This window comes from Drosophila melanogaster, chromosome X (genome assembly GCF_000001215.4).
Source record: "Drosophila melanogaster chromosome X".
Lineage (NCBI taxonomy): Eukaryota > Metazoa > Arthropoda > Insecta > Diptera > Drosophilidae > Drosophila > Drosophila melanogaster.
Window position 1 is genome coordinate 4630939 of NC_004354.4, and position 16776 is coordinate 4647714.

At 48.1% G+C, this 16776-nt stretch overlaps 5 protein-coding genes across 8 annotated transcripts, besides 1 other annotated feature; 1 reads left to right on the forward strand and 4 right to left on the reverse strand.

The window, feature by feature from the left end:
- Positions 1-70: 70 nt before the first annotated feature.
- Positions 71-345: a mobile genetic element.
- Alms1a (Alstrom syndrome 1a) lies at positions 114-5066 on the reverse strand. 2 transcript variants are annotated; one of them, NM_167011.4, is made up of 5 exons: positions 2940-5066; positions 1880-2886; positions 1082-1808; positions 876-1024; positions 114-792 (listed from the first exon to the last, which is right to left on the reverse strand). In NM_167011.4, the coding sequence occupies exons 1-5, from the start codon at positions 4960-4962 to the stop codon at positions 730-732; spliced, it is 3969 nt and encodes a 1322-aa protein (NP_726937.3). In that variant the 5' UTR covers positions 4963-5066; the 3' UTR covers positions 114-729. The 2 variants fall into 2 exon arrangements, with proteins under 2 accessions (NP_726937.3, NP_572175.3); NM_131947.4 differs by having other exon boundaries at positions 435-792.
- Positions 5067-5379: 313 nt separating this feature from the next.
- On the forward strand, positions 5380-8174 carry pon (partner of numb). Its single transcript, NM_080333.3, has 2 exons — positions 5380-5979; positions 6174-8174. The coding sequence occupies exons 1-2, from the start codon at positions 5515-5517 to the stop codon at positions 7719-7721; spliced, it is 2013 nt and encodes a 670-aa protein (NP_525072.2). The 5' UTR covers positions 5380-5514; the 3' UTR covers positions 7722-8174.
- A 146-nt stretch (positions 8175-8320) lies between these two features.
- On the reverse strand, positions 8321-13049 carry CG3081 (uncharacterized protein). Of its 2 annotated transcripts, NM_001297936.1 has the most exons (4): positions 12776-13049; positions 11256-11392; positions 10895-11204; positions 8321-10125 (listed from the first exon to the last, which is right to left on the reverse strand). In NM_001297936.1, exon 4 carries the CDS (start codon positions 9758-9760, stop codon positions 8387-8389), a length of 1374 nt encoding a protein of 457 aa, NP_001284865.1. In that variant the 5' UTR covers positions 9761-10125; positions 10895-11204; positions 11256-11392; positions 12776-13049; the 3' UTR covers positions 8321-8386. The 2 variants fall into 2 exon arrangements, with proteins under 2 accessions (NP_001284865.1, NP_572176.2); NM_131948.2 differs by lacking the exons at positions 10895-11204; positions 11256-11392; positions 12776-13049 and having other exon boundaries at positions 8321-10224.
- CG3062 (uncharacterized protein) lies at positions 10331-13930 on the reverse strand. The gene is made up of 4 exons (NM_131949.3): positions 13820-13930; positions 11256-11392; positions 10895-11204; positions 10331-10714 (listed from the first exon to the last, which is right to left on the reverse strand). The coding sequence occupies exons 1-4, from the start codon at positions 13844-13846 to the stop codon at positions 10430-10432; spliced, it is 759 nt and encodes a 252-aa protein (NP_572177.2). The 5' UTR covers positions 13847-13930; the 3' UTR covers positions 10331-10429.
- Positions 13931-14188: 258 nt separating this feature from the next.
- On the reverse strand, positions 14189-16476 carry HLH4C (Helix loop helix protein 4C). 2 transcript variants are annotated; one of them, NM_057641.3, is made up of 2 exons: positions 16369-16476; positions 14189-15504 (listed from the first exon to the last, which is right to left on the reverse strand). In NM_057641.3, the coding sequence occupies exon 2, from the start codon at positions 15427-15429 to the stop codon at positions 14926-14928; it is 504 nt and encodes a 167-aa protein (NP_476989.2). In that variant the 5' UTR covers positions 15430-15504; positions 16369-16476; the 3' UTR covers positions 14189-14925. Both variants share the same exon structure in this region, with proteins under 2 accessions (NP_476989.2, NP_001259243.1).
- Positions 16477-16776: the final 300 nt, after the last annotated feature.

The window sequence follows — 16776 nt, forward strand, 5'->3', positions numbered from 1 at the left end:
AATTCGCCAGAGACTAGTTTGATGTGACGCAAAAATCATTCGAAAACGCAGCACAAGTTTGTTGACCAATGTTGCCACGCCCACTCTAACGCCCACAAACAGCACGTGTGTTTATATTTTTCTCAAATTTTTATTAGTCTTGTAAATTTCTATAGATTTGCTAATCAACTTTTTGCCACGCCCACTCTAATGGCCTAAAGCCGAACAATTTTTAAACTTTTTCTCATTTTATTCCCCAATATCTATCGATATCCTAGAAAAATTATGAAATTTCGCGTTCGCATTCACACCAGCTGGAGTAACAGGTATCTGATAGTCGGGGAACTCGACTATAGCAGTCTCTCTCTCCTATTAATTTGTTCAAAATGCCATTACATTTTCCTAAAGTACATATTGAGATGATAATCAATAAAATATCAATAAAAATATAATATATAATATATATCGATCGTCAACCCGTGCTCAATTTATTTCTTTTAAAAACATTACAAATTTAGTCAAATGCTAAATCAACATAGTTTTCTATGTTTGGAGTTAACTGGCCGTCTACATTAAATTTAAACATTACGTATGGACTAAACCATACGTGCTTCGGGATTTAAACAATTGTGATCAATTAAAAGCTATAGAAAAATACAAAGCCTAGCACTGGCAATAGCATAATAATGAAAAACTATAACTGGTGGGTGTCATTTCGGTGGCTGTGGAAAAATCCTGATTCGATCTTCTCTACATGATTGCCATGCTGTGATTCAGGGATATCTGTCCGCTGGCCACGCGACTTTTGAGGCGCTGTTTGGATAAATGGGATTTAGGAATTTATGAGATTTTAAATATATGGACAAATCGGGTTGAATGGGTGTTCATTGTCTGACCTTGTTGAAGACATCGCGCATCAAACGATTGGAGCGACGTCTCTGCTCCTCCTCCTGGCGACTTTGGGCGGCCAACACTTCCGGCAAATTTTTGCACCGTTTGGAGGTTATCGCCTTCATTTCCCTGGTGGTAAATAACCTAACTCGAGCTGCAAGTTAAGAAATGTAGTTATTATTCGGACTTCGGATTCCATTTGATATCTTACTATTGGCTGGTGGAGGCAGCTGCTCCAGATGCCTGTTCAGCGCCTCCATGCTGGTACTCTGGCTCAAAACATTGTCCAGCTCCTGGCGCCGAGCATTGCGAATCATCTGCATCTCATTAAGTATGGCCTTGCGCTGCTTGGCATTGGCACAGAATTCGGGACGAGCCAGCTGCAGTTGATCCTGCAGGGAGGGAGGTTTCTCAATCACCTCACTGCTGCCCGTCGGCGTAAACTGGATGACATAGGATATAGCACGTGGACGCACTTGTAGCGTTTGGCGTTGCATACTCTCTGCATTCATCGTGGTCTCCTTGTGCCCTCTTCGCACCCGCTGACATGCCACATCATCGTACTGATGAGTGGTGGTCGTAGTGGTGGTCTCACAGGTGTTCATCATGCCCATGGGTACGGACATGTCCGAGCTGATGCACATCATCGAGGACGATGAATTTGTGGTGGTTGTGGTCGATCTGGTGATTGCCGAGCCTCCTGCTCCACCAGTTGCACTTGCTTCATTTTGTGTCTCTGTGCTCACCATTGTTGCTTGCACATAGCTAGCTACTCCCTGAGAGTTGACCACCTGGTAGTAGATGGCTTCATTCTTATCCGCGCCGGAGCTACCACTCTGGTGTGGAGTGGCATAGGCACTTCCCGCCGCCTGGGCGTACTGCATCTGCATATATTGCTCACGTTCATCGGGCTGCTCCTCTGCTTCCTGTTGACGCCTCTGTGAAAAAGAAAGAGATGGCTTGAGTATGAGGAAGTCGCAGGATTCCTTTTATTGGGCAATAGCCTTACCGGACAATTCTGCTGATGAATGCAAGTCCGCTGGTGACCACATTGAGCACACTGACCGCAATGTTGCTGCCTCTGTATCAATATATCTTTTTGCTGGTTCAGCTGCTTCTGCAGCTGGTAAAGTTTCTGTTGCTGAAGCAATACAAACTGTTGCTGCTGCTGGTTCTGATAATGCTCGCGGAACTGACGCTGCCTTTGCTGGACAAAGGAGCAGACACTTTCGCTGCGACCGCCGCCACTGGTAGAGCTACCTGAGACAAGTAAAGGAGTGGCCATCTTTTTACGGTTCTGCAGATTCCGCTGGTTAAGGTGAGGAGGTGGTGGTGGTGGTTGTGTCGGGGGCGGTGCTGGCAGTGTGGAAGGATCAGAATTGGTCACATTCACTCCAACCGATTCAATTCTCACTGGGGGCGGCGGTGTTGTTGTTGTTTCCGAATTTTCCATCTCTTTGCTCTCTGCTTCAGCTGACATTTCTTGTCGCAGAAGATATTCCTTGTCCGGTCGCTCCTTCTGGTCGCCCATACATCGCATGGAACTTGGAATCTGCGCAGCCGTCGCAGATTCCGTGTTTGCTTTCTTCTGCGACTTGCTGGGCAAACTGATATTTTCCAAAAGATTCTTAAATTCCTGCATGCGATTAATCTCTGTCTTGACCCAGTGGAGCTGCCTCCTTCGCTCCGAATCCGTGCCACCTTTCAAACGCTCTTCGAACTCTATTTCACTCAGGGTCATGGGATTCAGCCAATCCTGCAAATCCAAAGGCTCAATATCTGCATCCGTTGAGGCATTGCGATTCGGTATATTTGTCTTCTGGGTGATCACCTCGCCTGAGCCACTGGTTGAGCCACTGTACGATACGCTTTCAGGCAGTGGCGAAGATGATCCGATAGCTGCTCGCTTTCGTGGAGCGGGAACTGGTGGAGCAATACGTTCAGCTTTGGATGAGCTTCTCGCATTGGATTGGTTCGTATTGGTGGCCGCAACTTGCTGCAGAGAACCTGTAGGCACTGTTTAAAGTATGAATTACTACAAATGCCACCTTGTTGAAGAGTTTACTCACCCTTCAACTGCTCCTTGCTGCTGCTGCTCAGGGAACGCGAACTAGTGCTGGATTCGGTCAGTTCCAGACAGGAGATACGCCTGGCTATATCACGGACGAGTTTTTTCTTCTGTCCCTGGCTGAGGCTGCGAGATTTTACCAAAGAACACAGCAAATCGATTCCTAGATCCAATTCCCCTCCCGGTCTACTACCGGATCCAACGTCTAATGAGGTGGTTGATGTGGAGGCTGTAACGCCGGTGGAGGGATTTACTACAGGGTTCTCGGGCTTCTGGTTCTCCTTGTTCACATGCCGCCTATTGCTCCGAATTTTCTCGAACTGAGCCGCCGTGTACTGTCGCTCTTGCTCGCGCTCCTTTTCGCGCTTTTTAGCTTTTCTTTGGCCCTTCGAGAGTTGCTGGATTCCTTGCTGTTCCCTTTCCAGTTGATGATCCTTTTCATGGCGCTGTTCAGCTTTCCTTTGGTCTCTCATGAGTGGCTGAATTTCTTGCTGCTCCCTTCCCGAATGATGATTCTTGTCCTTTAGTTCTCTTCCCTTTGGTTCCCCTTGTTGCATATCATTTTGGTGCTGCTCTTTTTCCAGTTGCTTCTTTGGCTCAACCTCCATCTCTTGTTGTCTCCTTTGATTGTGTTTGAGCACCTCGACTTCCTGCGCCATATGCATGTGATAATCAAAGCTACTGGCCGACAAACTGCCGTACACCGAGTTGGTTTGTGATTCCCGCCTTGAACTGGAACGCGAGCTCTCCACCCTTGAGCTGACTTCTGATCCCAATCTGGAGCTATTTGGCGAGTTGAGCCTGGAGTCGTCTCTTCTGTAACTGCTCAGCGATTCCCTCCGCGAGCTACTCACCGATGGCCTGCGAGAACTTATCTGTGGATCTTGTACTCGCGAACTAATCCTTAAATCGTCTTTCTTACGCCTGTCAATTGATTCTTCTTCTTCCATTATGGAGTCAATTTCGGTATCATTTCTATTGTAACTGCATTGGGTACCTTCTGTTGTAAAATTTCCACGAATATCTTTTGCTTCAGAACTGCCTTGGGTTGACTCCTTTTGCGAGCTGCTGCGACAGTCCGTCTGACAAGAGCTAACTTCGGAATCCTGTCTCCTGGATTTACGTTGGCACTTCTTTCTAGGATCTCCTTTATTGGAGCTCAATGAACTTTCCATTCCAGAGTTTAGAGACTTCGTGCGTTCGCTGCGATTGACAAACGTGCTGCAAGCCAGTGGCGGCGTTGGCTTATCCAACATTGGTGACGGTTCCTCGGCCAAAAGGGGCTGCACTCCATCCAAATTCGCCTCGGGTCGCTGCTGTGTTGGCTGACGCCAGCTGCAATCCTCCAAAACGGATCGCTCCAGCGTGCTGATGTTACTCATGGACATTGCCCTCTTGCAGTAGCCCACATCGGCAGAAGGATCCCACTCCAGGCGTTTGTGTGACTTAAGGACAGACTCTGGTGTCTGCGTTTTTTTGTTTTGCATCTGGGGCGACTTGGTAGGTGTGCGTATGTCCTCCGCGGATTGGGACATGGTTTGGGTGACTGCTACGGAACGAAAACTGGGGCTACTGGCCAATACAATAGGAATTATAGTGTATTCATTCGGTTTCGTCTTAGTTACTTCCGATTTCGGTGATGTGAACTGACTGATTTTGTGCTTACTGGGTGGTGGTGAAACTGACAGTTCCCGGAGCTGTTCCTTTGCTTCCCCCCGTTCGTCAGGTGAACGATGATCGCTGCTCTTCGTGCGACGCCTGTGGCCTGATTCTGGTCGCGATTCATGTTCCATGGAGGCACATCCTGGCGGCGGGACTGATCCCAGGGCACAACTGTGGGTGCTGCCACTGGCTCCACTGCTTGCCGTCGACGAAAGGGCCATGAATCGATCTAATTCCCGGTCCGTGGCCATTGCGCTGATATATTCCCTAGCTAGTGGAGGAACGCGGGATGATTCCGCCAATTTGTTATGGCGAGAACCGGACATCATCACCTTTCCGACTGCTCCTCTCTTCGCTCTCATGGTCGAAAAAGTTTATTCCCCTTCAATATGTCAGTTCGCCACATGGAAGCAGCGTTAGAAACTAGTTTGATGTGACGCTAAAATCATTCGAAAACAAATTGAGCCACCTGATATCGAAAGTTATCGCCTATCGGTGGCGATAGTTGGTTAGATGCCTTTGTTATCGATATCGATTATTTTGGTTAAAATTACATTACATTACATTTTCCTAAAGTACATACTGAAATGTTAAAATCAATGAAAAAAGCATATATAATATATATACTATTATGTACATAATTCAAATAAAGCATTTGGTTAGTTGATACAAGTGAATAAGTAAAAAATTTTATTAACAGCAATGTAATATGGGATTAACAGGGCCTATTGAGAACCGGTTCGGACGCAGTGTTGGCTAACGATGCAACCGGTTCCGGTTGTCTGTGGATTTTCAAAATGGCATTTGGTGTCGTACTGCGTTGTTTATAATTGCTCCTCGCTGCTCTAGAAAAACAATTTGAATCTGATTAAAGAAACTTAAGATATACACATCGACTTGTGATCGACTGAATAATGCTGGAGACGAAGAGCATAGCTGCATTGGCTTTCACGGAGACGCCGCGCAAACGCAAAAGGGAGACGCTCTATAAAAATGCTGCCCCGCCCCCGAATCCGCAGCAACAACCCCCAGAAAAGGACGCACAGGATGCAGCTGTCGCGTCGACAGAATCCTGCTTCACCAACGCCGCCTTCAGTTCCACGCCCAAGAAGCTAATGGTGGCTCGTCGTCGTTTGGCCAAGGAGAATAGCCAACCCAATCCGTTTCCCGGCTTGGAGGTCAAGTCCATAGCTGATCTGGCCCAGAAGCAGCAGCACCAGCAGCATCATCAGCAGCAGCAACAACAACAACAAAAGCTACCCACGAATCCTTTTGAGGTCCTGCGCCAGCCGCCCAAGAAGAAGAAGCGCGAGCATGCCTGCTTCGAGAATCCTGGCCTGAATTTGGAGCTGCCCGAGAAGCAGTTCAATCCATATGAGGTGAGTTCACTAGTCTAATCGTACATGGATGTACTTTTTGTCGCAGTTAAGTTACAGTAGAAATCATTCATATGTGTTTGTTTTCTAAATAAAACAATATCTTTATAATCTATATATTAAAAACTACATAAAAATCATACATTTATTATATATAGCTATAGAATATTATTATAACTCAGCCATAATATTTTTAGGTCGTCCGCTCGGCAACCACGCCCGCCAAGGGCTTCGTGAATCCTGCCCTGAATTTGCGCGGCAGTGATGCGCCGGCCTCGCTCAATCCCTTCGAGATCCATCGGCCCAGCGAGGCGTCCGAGGCAGCCTGCAATCCCTCGGGTGTGGCCAATCCGGCACTGGCCGATAGGGATTCGGAGGAGCAGCTGCCCACCAGCCTGAAGATCGGCTTGCCATTCACGCCAACGCTGGGCTGTCGCATCGATTTTCACGGCATGTCCCTTACGCAGCTAACGCCTAGCAAGCTGCTGGCCGAGAAGCTGGTCTTTTCGCCCGTTCCGGCGCCCAAACGATCGCTGGGCGCCATCAGCGAGGAGTCGTCTATGGACATTGGCAAGGAGCTGGATCGCTATCAACTGGAATTGGAGAACAGCATCAACGAGGCGAAGCTACGGAAGAATGGCGTGCTGGTGGATAGAGAGTTGCCCAGGAATAGCTTGGAGGTGGAACTGCCCAAGAACACCAAGGTCTCCTTGGTCATGGAGACCAATACGCAGGAGCTGATGATGCAGGAAGTGGTGACGGTGGACACTCAAGTGGAGAGGCGTCTGGTTTGCACCAGACGACGCACACTAACCGAGATTAGCGAGGCTTCCGAGGTGGAAGAGGACACGGAGAAGCTGCTCGAGCAGGACCGCGAAGCAGAGGTGATTCTCGAGCAGGAGAAGATTCTAGAGCAGGAGATGGTCTCAGAGCGGGAACGACATTTAACGAGGGAGAAGCAATTGAAGCAGGAGAAACTCCTAGAGAGGGAAAAACATTTGGAGCGAGAGAAGCTGCAGGAGAAGCTGCACGAGCAGCTCAGGGAAAAGCTCCAGGAGAGGGCCAAGCATCTGGAGAAGGAGAAGCTGGAGGAGGAGGAGCTCCTGGAAAGGCAGCTAGAAGAGGAACGGGAAAAGGAGCCAACCGACGGCGATGTGGCCTATGCCTCCGAATCCGAATCCGACGACGAGCCCGATGATCTAGACTTCAAGGCACCCGCGCGCTTCGTTCGCGCCTACAGACCCGCCGCTCTGCCCTCCAAGGCGGCCAGCAAGGAGTCGCTGCAGTCCATCGGATCAAGCAAGTCCGCCAAATCGGCAGAAGTTAAGCCCAGTATCGGAATGAAAGGCATGATAAGAAAGTCCATTCGAAGACTGATGCATCCCACGTCGCACACCACGCCATCCGAGGTAAAGTCCGAGGACAAGGATGAACATGGACATGGACAGGGCCATGGACAGCACAACATACTCAATAGCATTCGGCACAGCCTGCGCAGGAGGCCACAAAAGGCGGCCGAGTTGGAGGAGCAAATGGAGCCCGTTCTCGCCGACGTCTCCATTATCGACACCAGCGAACGGACCATGAAGCTCCGCTCGAGCGTTGCCCAAACCGAGTACATGACCATCGAGCAGCTGACCAACGAGAAGAAGCACTCACTGCGGAACAGCATTAGGCGGTCCACGCGGGACGTGCTGCGCCATGTGTTCCACAAGAGTCACGATGCCTATGCAACCGCCAAGTGAGCAGGTTGGCTCCACAGATTCAATTGGTGCGTCGATTTTTAGGGGATTTCAAATGGCATTTCTGTAACCGAAAGCATTTAAATTTATTTGTTATTATTTTTGAAATGCGCCTTCCCCTTGTTGAATTGACCCAATTGACTTCTTTTCAATTCGATTTTTCAGCACCTAGTTAAGTTTTTAATTGCACCCAAAGATTGTCACACAAGACCAGCGAAAAAAGGAAAGGAAACCTTATTTCATCTGAAAACCACATCATCACCTAGTTTTTAATCAAGTTTTTTTTCTTAATTTTTCAAGCGAACTCTGCAAATTAATTTGCACACTGTTTATAGTTTTAAGTTACTTGATGTTTGCACGTTTATTCATATATGTATGTATGTATGTTTGCCCATATATCTTTATATATATATATATATATGCTTTCTAATATATATAACATTTGTTTTTTTATACATAAACGTGTGATTTCCTATTCTTGGACCGATTTTTCCGACTAATTTGTGTGTACAGATGCATCAATTTAATGCTAATGACTAGCAAACATTTAAGTTGATAAGTTAATATACTTGCTTAGCTTATGGACATTTTTGTATAGCTTTCAATTATTCATTATCCCGTTTGTCCGGACATTTCTCTCTTGAGCGGACTGCCATCCTGGAGCACACCTACTTGTAGACAGTTTGGAGAAGGGGTCGCCGCCGCTGGTCGATGGGCTTGTAGGCGTGCTGATAGACACTGGCCAATCGCCAGTGCTCTGGATAGCCGCCCTGACCCGCTCCGCCCGCTTGGCTTTGGAAGGGCGGCACCAGGGTTTCGATGTCGTAATTCTTTTTGGCATACGGCTGCCGGGGGCGTGGCACCACCAGAACCCTACCACCGCCACCGCCACCTCCTCCGCAGCCCGGTTCTATTCCCACGAAATCACCGGAGGCATTATGCTTGGGCACTCCGGCGCGAAATGCCGCCTTACTGGTCAAGCAATGTCCGTGTCCGTGTCCATGTCCATGGTGATGACCATGTCCGCCGAACGATGGGGGACAGCATCTGGGAGCTGGAGCCACCTTGTGGCAGAGACGTCGAGCTGGACGCCGGAGGAGAACGTCTCGCTTGCATGGTGGACCACCCGTTGGCCGGCAATCCATGGCCCTGCAATCCTGTCCAGAGTCCGGACCCAAATATTTCTCCCTCAAAGCCTGGTAGGCTTTGTCGCCCAGCAGGGGTGACGATTGATACTGCTTGGCTAGACGATCGGGCATCCCGCGACCGGGTAGCTCCGCCAAATTGCCGAAACTCACACCGCCAGTTGGACCGCCGATGCCCGATCCTCGCCTGCAATGCGATGCACTGGAATCGCGGGAGACACTGCGTGCTCTTTGTCTGGCCGGTGGCGAGTAGTCGCAGGCGCACGGATCCTCGCGATCCACACGGGCACCGCCAAAATCCGTTCGCTTCCTCAGGATGTCCTTGTCGAAGAAATCGGCCTCACCAAGCGTGCTGGTGAAGACGCCAGCCGATCGGCCCAAGTCCGAGGACTGTTCCTCGCGAGGCGTTTTCACGCAGGTGAAGACAGCCGGTCCAGCGGAGTCATTGGAGCCATCTATGTGCCTGGCCAGGCGCGGCTCATCCGATGGATTCGCCGGCTTGAAGTCCCAACAAATGGCCAAATCCATGGGTCCCATCTTTTTGGCCGGAGCGGAGCCAACACCTCGAAAGGCATCGCCATTGCCGAGGGCACGTGGCACGATGCCACCGCCGGTCTTCGGACGAAAGACCTTCATCTTGGTGCAGTGCGTCGGACCAGCATTGTGCGTTTTCACACCCACGCCCGTGGCAATGGGATCGATTTCCAGGGCCAGGCCAGCATGTCCGCCGGATATTTGCGCTCGCCGGAATGCCAAATCGGCGACGCAATCGGGCAGCGGCTGGTGGTCCAAATTGTCCTGGTGCATCCGTTTGGCCAGCTCGAAATTGGCATATGCCGGCACCACTGGCGATGGACACCGCTCGTTGGGCTTCTCCGTGATCGAGTGCAGCGGCATCTTCTTGATCAAATCGGGTTCGGATACGGATACGGGATCGAGATCAAAGCTTCGTATACCCACCGTCGGCAATGAGATTAGATCCTTGCCCGGCTCCAGGCACGCAAAGCTCAACTCGCTGCTGCGCTCCAAGTGATCCGTATAGCGATTTTGGGCCGCTGCCAATGCCGGAAATTGACGACCGGCCGCCGAGCCCAGCTGCTCCCTGTACTTGATGGGCTGCGTGTCGCGCGTGTCCAAGGTGAGACGACCAAGTGGCACGCTGTCCGTGCTGTTGCGTTTCTGGTCGAGGAGCTCCTGGTGCGAGGGCAGCCGGAACTGCGGCTCTGTTAGGTCGCCCGGCGTGTAGCTCAGTTCCGGGAGAGCTGTTTGCGACATGATTGGATGGAGTAATGGAGTAGGTGGCTTTCAGGTTCGTTCACTTGTTGCAATGCGTTGGTGGTGCAGAATGGAATGGGATGAGATAAGATGGAGATGGAGATGGAGATGATAATGATGTATGATTTATGTACATATGTAACAGATGGTTTAACCTGGGTTTAGTTATAAAATATATATGCTATATGATTTGTGTTGAGTGCAATCGTGCTGCCCTTTAAAATGTATTTTAAACCTGCGGTTACAATGAATTTGATTTGAATTTCGGTTGAACAAAATAATGAAGTTTTACTAATGGCCCTTCGCCGCCTTGCGCTCTTTCTCCTTGCCCTTATCCTTCGTCTTATCCTTCTTGCCCGCCTCCTTGTCCTTTGGCTTGTCCTTCGGCTTGTCCTTGGGAGTGGCGACAGTCGCCGCCGGTTTCTCCGACGATGGAATCGGCTTGGTCAGCTCATTGGGATGCAATGCCGTTCGTCCTTTGGAAAAGGCGGTTATGGTGCGCTTTCGACGCCGCTTTTCGGTGGCCACACCCGTCGTCTTGATTGCCTTCGGCGTCATCTTCACGGTTTTCTCGCTCTACGGTTGCAGGTGAATGTGAATGTGAGTGTGCAGGGTGCAGGATGAAAGTGCAAAAAGTGCAACCAGAAATGAAAATATGTATAGCTTGGTTGCAGATAACTCAATAATCTGGGTGCACATAATTGGTAAGAGGTGACACCGATGGTGACCCCGATGGTGACCCCGATTCCCACTCACCACCACGTCGCACTTGGCCCGATTGCAGCGCGCACTCCGCTCGCTCAACGCCCTCAGCTTCTGTAGTCCCTCGCACTTCGTCTGGCACCGTTCGCGCATCCAGTAGGGATCGTCCTTGTGGCCCAAGGTCAACCGCTGATCGCAGGCCAGTGCCCTGCGGTTCTCTCGCTGACAATTGCACAGGTCACGCGGAAAGTCAACAAACTTGTACCGCCCACTCAGACAGGCATCGTAGTGGGCGCAAAAGGCACGGGTTATTCGACGCGGTAGCTCGTAGGTTCCACGATATTGGCCAAATGAGTTGCCCTCCCTGTGGATTAAAATTAAACTGTATAATTGTGGGGCATTGGCAATTGCTTACTTTATCACTTCGGGCAGCAGGTGACCGTTATTGGCCGCCACAACCTTGGCGTTCTTCTGCAGACCACGTGGGCGGGGTGGTGAGAATCGCGGATATTCCCAGTTGTTGAGACGCTTCGACTGGAATCGGCCTTCGAACTGCAACGAACGAGTAAGTAAGGAACTCGATGTCAGGGAGCTGGGCATGGGCATGGGCATGGGATTAGCCAGGAGTCGATAGACACCTGTTAGGAAAACGCGCACGCCCCCTGCGAGTAATGCCCTTATTTATGGTCCCAGCGCAAACAAGGCAATTGATAAAAAGAAAGAACAAAAAAAAAAAAAAAAATTGTAGAAGGAGCAGAGCAGAGCAGAGCAGTAGCCCACCCCGCAGCCGTGGCCAAATGTCAATCGAAAACCGGAACCCACCCCGGGCGAATGGAGGTGGGGCCAATTACACGGCGTAATCTCTACGCTGGAACATGTGTAGAAAGGCATTTGTCTAATGCCACTTAATGCCTTGTTTGTGTTTGCCTTTCTAAAAATTTCCAACATCTCTGCGCGCGCTAAAAAACGAGCCACTGCATCTCATCCAAAGCCCGGACCATTTATCAGAAGGATTAGCCAGCCCTAAGCGGGCACAGGAGCAAGTGAGCCCGGCAATATGCCTGCAATTGAATTGGATTGAACTACTATGTGGCATAATTGAATATGAATATGAGAAGTGAAATCTGTTAAATGGAAGATCATCTCTTCCAAAAAAAAAAAAAAACATGGAGCAACATCCAACTTTGGGAGATTCAAAGCTTTCAGGCTGCGTGGTCTTCCCACGCGTACGAATTTCAATTAAGGAATGCAAATGGACCTTCGCTGGTAACTCGATACTCGGAGCGCTCCGAGTGTCACCACTTGATTGAGGCCTTGATCGATGGGTGCTGCAGTGGGTGTTCCACTGGGTGCTGATTCCGTATTGTGAGTGGGTGTGACAAGGGCGCACGTTCGCAGCGCGTGGCTGTTTTGTTGGTCAACCAGCATTACCGCATCGGCGCTGTAATTAAATTTGCACGGCAATTACGCAATGTAGCTGTGCGCTCGAACAAATTGCGGCGTGAAAAAATACAAATTGATTTTAAACTCAATTAGCAACAAAGGAGCTAACAGCACTTGGCTCGATGGTGTGGTATCTATGCTAACGCTACACAATAGACAGATAGATACAGTGATGGGATAGATAGATAGATTGGTAGCATATATGGGTAGAATAGTTTGCACCCCTTGGATGAGATGGTTGAGATGGGTGAGGTGGTCACCCCAGCTGGGTGAAGCGATGATTTTTATGGCAACCCTCTGGGGTGCAATTTATCACATGGTGTCCTTGCATTCTCGCATCCGCAGGATTAGACAGTCAAAAAGCTAGTTGGCAAACACGTGCACGGTTGAATCGCTGGTTTAGGCCGAGGCACTGGGGTTGGGCTAGAAGTTCGCCAGAATGAAGGTACTTCTCTACTTTCGGGTACTCTTGTATCGTATCTAATGTCGCACTTGTATCCACTGGTGTGTCCTGGTCGAGGCGACAAGCACTTAAGCTAATTTCACGCTCTGCCGCCGACTATCCTTTGGTCCAAAGCTCCTGTATCCTGTGGATTGTGCTCCGCCTCCTGCTTCTGCTTCTTTCAATGCTCCATTCAATTTTTCCAATTTCAATTTCCGCTGGCCGAACAGCTGTCGCCCTGGCCAATTGGTAAACCATTAACGCCAGGCGTTTCGATTGATTCTCGAGTGCGATTCGAATAGATTCTTTTCGAAATTCCGTCACCACCGCAGTTAACCGATTCCGTTGCGATTGTGTGTGTATATGGCGAATAGCTGTGGACTCCCAAAAACGAGTTGCGTGGCAAAGGTTCTGGTCCAAAGTAACCGTTACCAAGTAAATAAACTTTAACTGTCGCTATTTGCAAATGTGCAAAGGCGGCGGTGGGCGGTGGGCGGTGGGCGGTGGGCGGGGAGGAAATGAAAAAGCGAGCTCAAACGGTTATGGGAGCGGAAACGGTAACGGAGCGGTAGCGGTAACGTTATGCGTACGACACTCAAAAACAAGAAAACACCCGACATATATTTTCAAAAATAAATAAACAAAAGTTTAAAATTCGAGCAAAGGAAACACATGCCATTCAAAATGAGTTAATTTAAAATATATAAAAATATAAATAAAGAATAAAATATATAACTGGTAAAAACTAAAATATGCACACAACAAAACTTCCTTGTCGCCTGGCCTTTGTTTTTGTTTATGAACGCCAGTACACCCACACCCATGAAAATAGCACCCATACAGGGACAAACAGCCGATTGTCGGAATGCAGGAGTCGTTTTTCACTGGATAGAAAAGGATGGCGCCGAATCGAGTTGGTTGCCATTGCCACGTTTGTTGTTATTATTATTGCGAAAATGTTTACATCCATGGATCCACACAAATATATATATATGTATATATATATATACCCGTTACCCGTACCAACCAAATTAGGCCACTATTTATGGATATTGAAAACAGCCTCCCAATCGACTAGAATAAATTTGTCTTACCTGCTGTGCACTAAAATGAAGGGCCATTTCGAAATTTTGCACAAAAGTCGAAATTTCCGTGACGCTTTCACAGTTTCTAAAACAAAAAAATAAAAATGTATCCTCAATTTTTGAAAATTATGACAGAGGCTGCTCTACTTCGCTTTTACACAAATGGGCGGGGCTTGGCGCAAAGGACACGCCCGCTTTTGATACGTGGATACGTGGTTCTTGAAGGTTGGTGAAAAAGGGGGAACTGTTAGCATCTGGCTTTTCCGAGCAAAGCGTTCAGACAAATGGAAAACTCAGTCAGAGCAGCTGGTGTCCAAAAGTCGAGGGGAGTGTCGTGCAAAGGCGCGCCAAAATACATAAAGTAGACAATTTTTTATTGCGATTACAATGCTGTATATATTAATCGTTTGAGTATAAACAAATATCACGACTTAAAGGCTAGACAAAAAATGGATCTTAGTTTAAGGTTCTGTTTTTTTTTTCTTGGTTATTTATATTATATAAACCATGATCAAGGTTTACTCCGAGGATTAAGCACTGCTTTCCCATAAATTTAATTGTATGTACTACTGGCATATTTAGTTTTGTTATTTCCTTCGATATTTCTACTTTTCAATTAAATTACACAAACTAATAGCTTATATCTTCTACATTTAGTACGGGCATATTTTAACCTTAGGTTAAATCGTGGCTTTACAATTGTTTCTACGAAAACAAACCTAAGCCTAAAAAAAAAAACGAATCGAAACGAAACGACGGGCATTTGTCTTTCAACAGTGGCAAGGAAAAAAAAAAACAAAAAACAAAAAAATGTATGTATTTAACCATAGGTTAAATAGGTTAGCAAATCGGCAAAATCCATCGAACACTTCGGTTAAGTTGGTGAGATGGCTAATTCGATAATCGCATTATCCATAGCCGCCACCGGCAAAGTATCCAATGGAGCGATGTGCGGATTACAGAGCATGGTGAAATGCGTTTATCGGATGTGGAATATTCGCAATGTTTTCCCCCTAAATCCGCCCGCCACGCCCCCCCACCTCCTACGGGGGGGCGAAAAAATTGGCCTCGTTAAAGAGGCAGCTGGTGGCGAAACTGGAGGCGCCGGCGCTATCTCAGGGCGTCTCCAGCACATGATTCAAATAGGCAATGTAGCAGATGGCCAGCTTGAGGATCTCGATCTTGGAAAGCTTCTTGTCCGGCGGCAATGTGGGCAACAGCTTGCGCAGCTCGGCAAAGGAAACATTGAATGCCTCCACCCGTATACGCTCCCGCGTCGCATGTGCCGTTCGGTATTTGAGTGTCGCTCGCCTGCGACGACGCCGCTCCTCCCGCGATAGACCCACCAATTCCGATGGATCCAAATGGGCAATGGGCGTGGTCCGGCGACGTGGCGCCGGCGTGGGCGGCGGTGGCGGTGCCGGTTGTGCGGCCGTTTCGCACGCCATTCGCGCCTGAAAACGCTTATCGATATCCAGCGTCGTACTGGCCGCATAGTCCTCGTTGACCAGATGCGGATTATTTGGCCCAATCATCTCATCATCGTCGACCAGATAGTAGCGACTAAGCGAAATGCTTTGCGGCGGACCCGCCGCCATATGGCTCATATCGTAGACCATTCTCTGGCTATTTGCACCACTGATTTCGGTGCTGGACACTGGACTTTCTTGCGCTGCCCAGCCTGCTGCTGAATGCTGGAAATGGAAATGGAAGCAAGAGGATGCACAGCTTAGACTATGAATACAACGAAATGTGTACTTGATTGCTTCACAGATCTGCATTTCAAACTCAAGGAAGACGAAAAGTGTGGCTACCTTTGCGGTGGAGCGCTCATGCTATTGAAAAAAAAAAGGTTACAATAGGCGTTGAAGAAATCATAATCCTTGCACTCGAATTATTTATGCTTCATTTGTGGACATTTGTGATGAAGGGTGTCCGTGTGTGTGTGTGTCGTCCTTGCCGATGAAGGACACACCCCTTTTTCGCTGCATTCTGTTTGCGTTTGCTATTATTTTCATTTATTTTTATTGTACTTATTGTGCTTATTGTCGGCATTGTGCGTGTATTGTTTATTCGCAGCATATTTTCACACCTACACAAATAGCTGAACAATCGGCACGTTTATTTGCCCGCGGGAGTTGGCAAACCTCAGCGATGCCAACCCCTTAGGCTTGGCCACCCTTTTTTGTATTGTTGCGGTTAACGTATGATTTTATATCTATTGATTTAATGGGTTTTGGGTCCAAAAAGTGTCACTGGAATTGCATCAAGTCGAAGACGTGTCTATTGATCCCATGGGATGATGGAAATCCGATCTAGTTTTAAGAACTTGTCGTGTAACTCAAGTCCCCTCAAGACTATGAAACTCCAGTACACTTACACATGTCGAGTGCGTGCACATGGTCAAGTTAGCTAATTAACAAATTTCTAGATATAATTTTAAACGAACTAGAGACTTCATTCAGCTATTTGTATCTTTAATTTGATTATTCTACTCGCTAGTACATTCACTTCATTTGCATTGCTCACAATTTTTGGGCTTTGTTGCCTGAACTTACAGCAGTTATCACAGGTGCAGAGTTATTCTAGATCCTTGAGTTGTCTGGCAGATATCCTTGCTTGCCACTAGAGTCGGTTGCTCGCCGGATGGATGCTCACGTGGAACTGACTTCCGGTCGGGAAGCTGCAGCCTCCTTTATAACCAAAATCGGAAACAACCCCATTGCGTTGAAAGCCAGCCAATGCCAAGTTATCCACCCTCGTCGATTAGCGCCAATTGTAGCTGACAAAATGGCGGAGATTTTGATATGAGACCGCCCCTTTCCAGAAATGGACATCATCCCCTGGAGGCTGTGTAATCCGATGACCTAAAAACTTTCTTTTCTCAACTAATTCTTGAAATATTAAAAAAAAAAACAACGAATATATATTACCATCTTATTGATAATGTTTTCGCTATCTTCAGT

What these genes read in the sequence shown, in the direction of transcription:
- CG3062 (NM_131949.3), bottom strand. Translation starts at nt 13,846, where the DNA reads ATGGCCCTTCATTTTAGTGCACAGCAG. An exon ending in CTGCTGCCCGAAGTGATAAA is followed by an intron (nt 11,205 to 11,255) that starts GTAAGCAATTGC and finishes TTTAATCCACAG; the next exon opens with GGAGGGCAACTCATTTGGCC. An exon ending in GGGCCAAGTGCGACGTGGTG is followed by an intron (nt 10,715 to 10,894) that starts GTGAGTGGGAAT and finishes CTGCAACCGTAG; the next exon opens with AGCGAGAAAACCGTGAAGAT.
- pon (NM_080333.3), top strand. Translation starts at nt 5,515, where the DNA reads ATGCTGGAGACGAAGAGCATAGCTGCATTGGCTTTCACGGAGACGCCG. An exon ending in AGCAGTTCAATCCATATGAG is followed by an intron (nt 5,980 to 6,173) that starts GTGAGTTCACTA and finishes TAATATTTTTAG; the next exon opens with GTCGTCCGCTCGGCAACCAC.
- CG3081 (NM_131948.2), bottom strand. Translation starts at nt 10,138, where the DNA reads ATGTCGCAAACAGCTCTCCCGGAACTGAGCTACACGCCGGGCGACCTA.
- Alms1a (NM_167011.4), bottom strand. Translation starts at nt 4,962, where the DNA reads ATGAGAGCGAAGAGAGGAGCAGTCGGAAAGGTGATGATGTCCGGTTCT. An exon ending in TTCATCAGCAGAATTGTCCG is followed by an intron (nt 1,809 to 1,879) that starts GTAAGGCTATTG and finishes TCTTTTTCACAG; the next exon opens with AGGCGTCAACAGGAAGCAGA. An exon ending in TGCGCGATGTCTTCAACAAG is followed by an intron (nt 793 to 875) that starts GTCAGACAATGA and finishes TTATCCAAACAG; the next exon opens with CGCCTCAAAAGTCGCGTGGC.
- HLH4C (NM_057641.3), bottom strand. Translation starts at nt 15,429, where the DNA reads ATGGTCTACGATATGAGCCATATGGCGGCGGGTCCGCCGCAAAGCATT.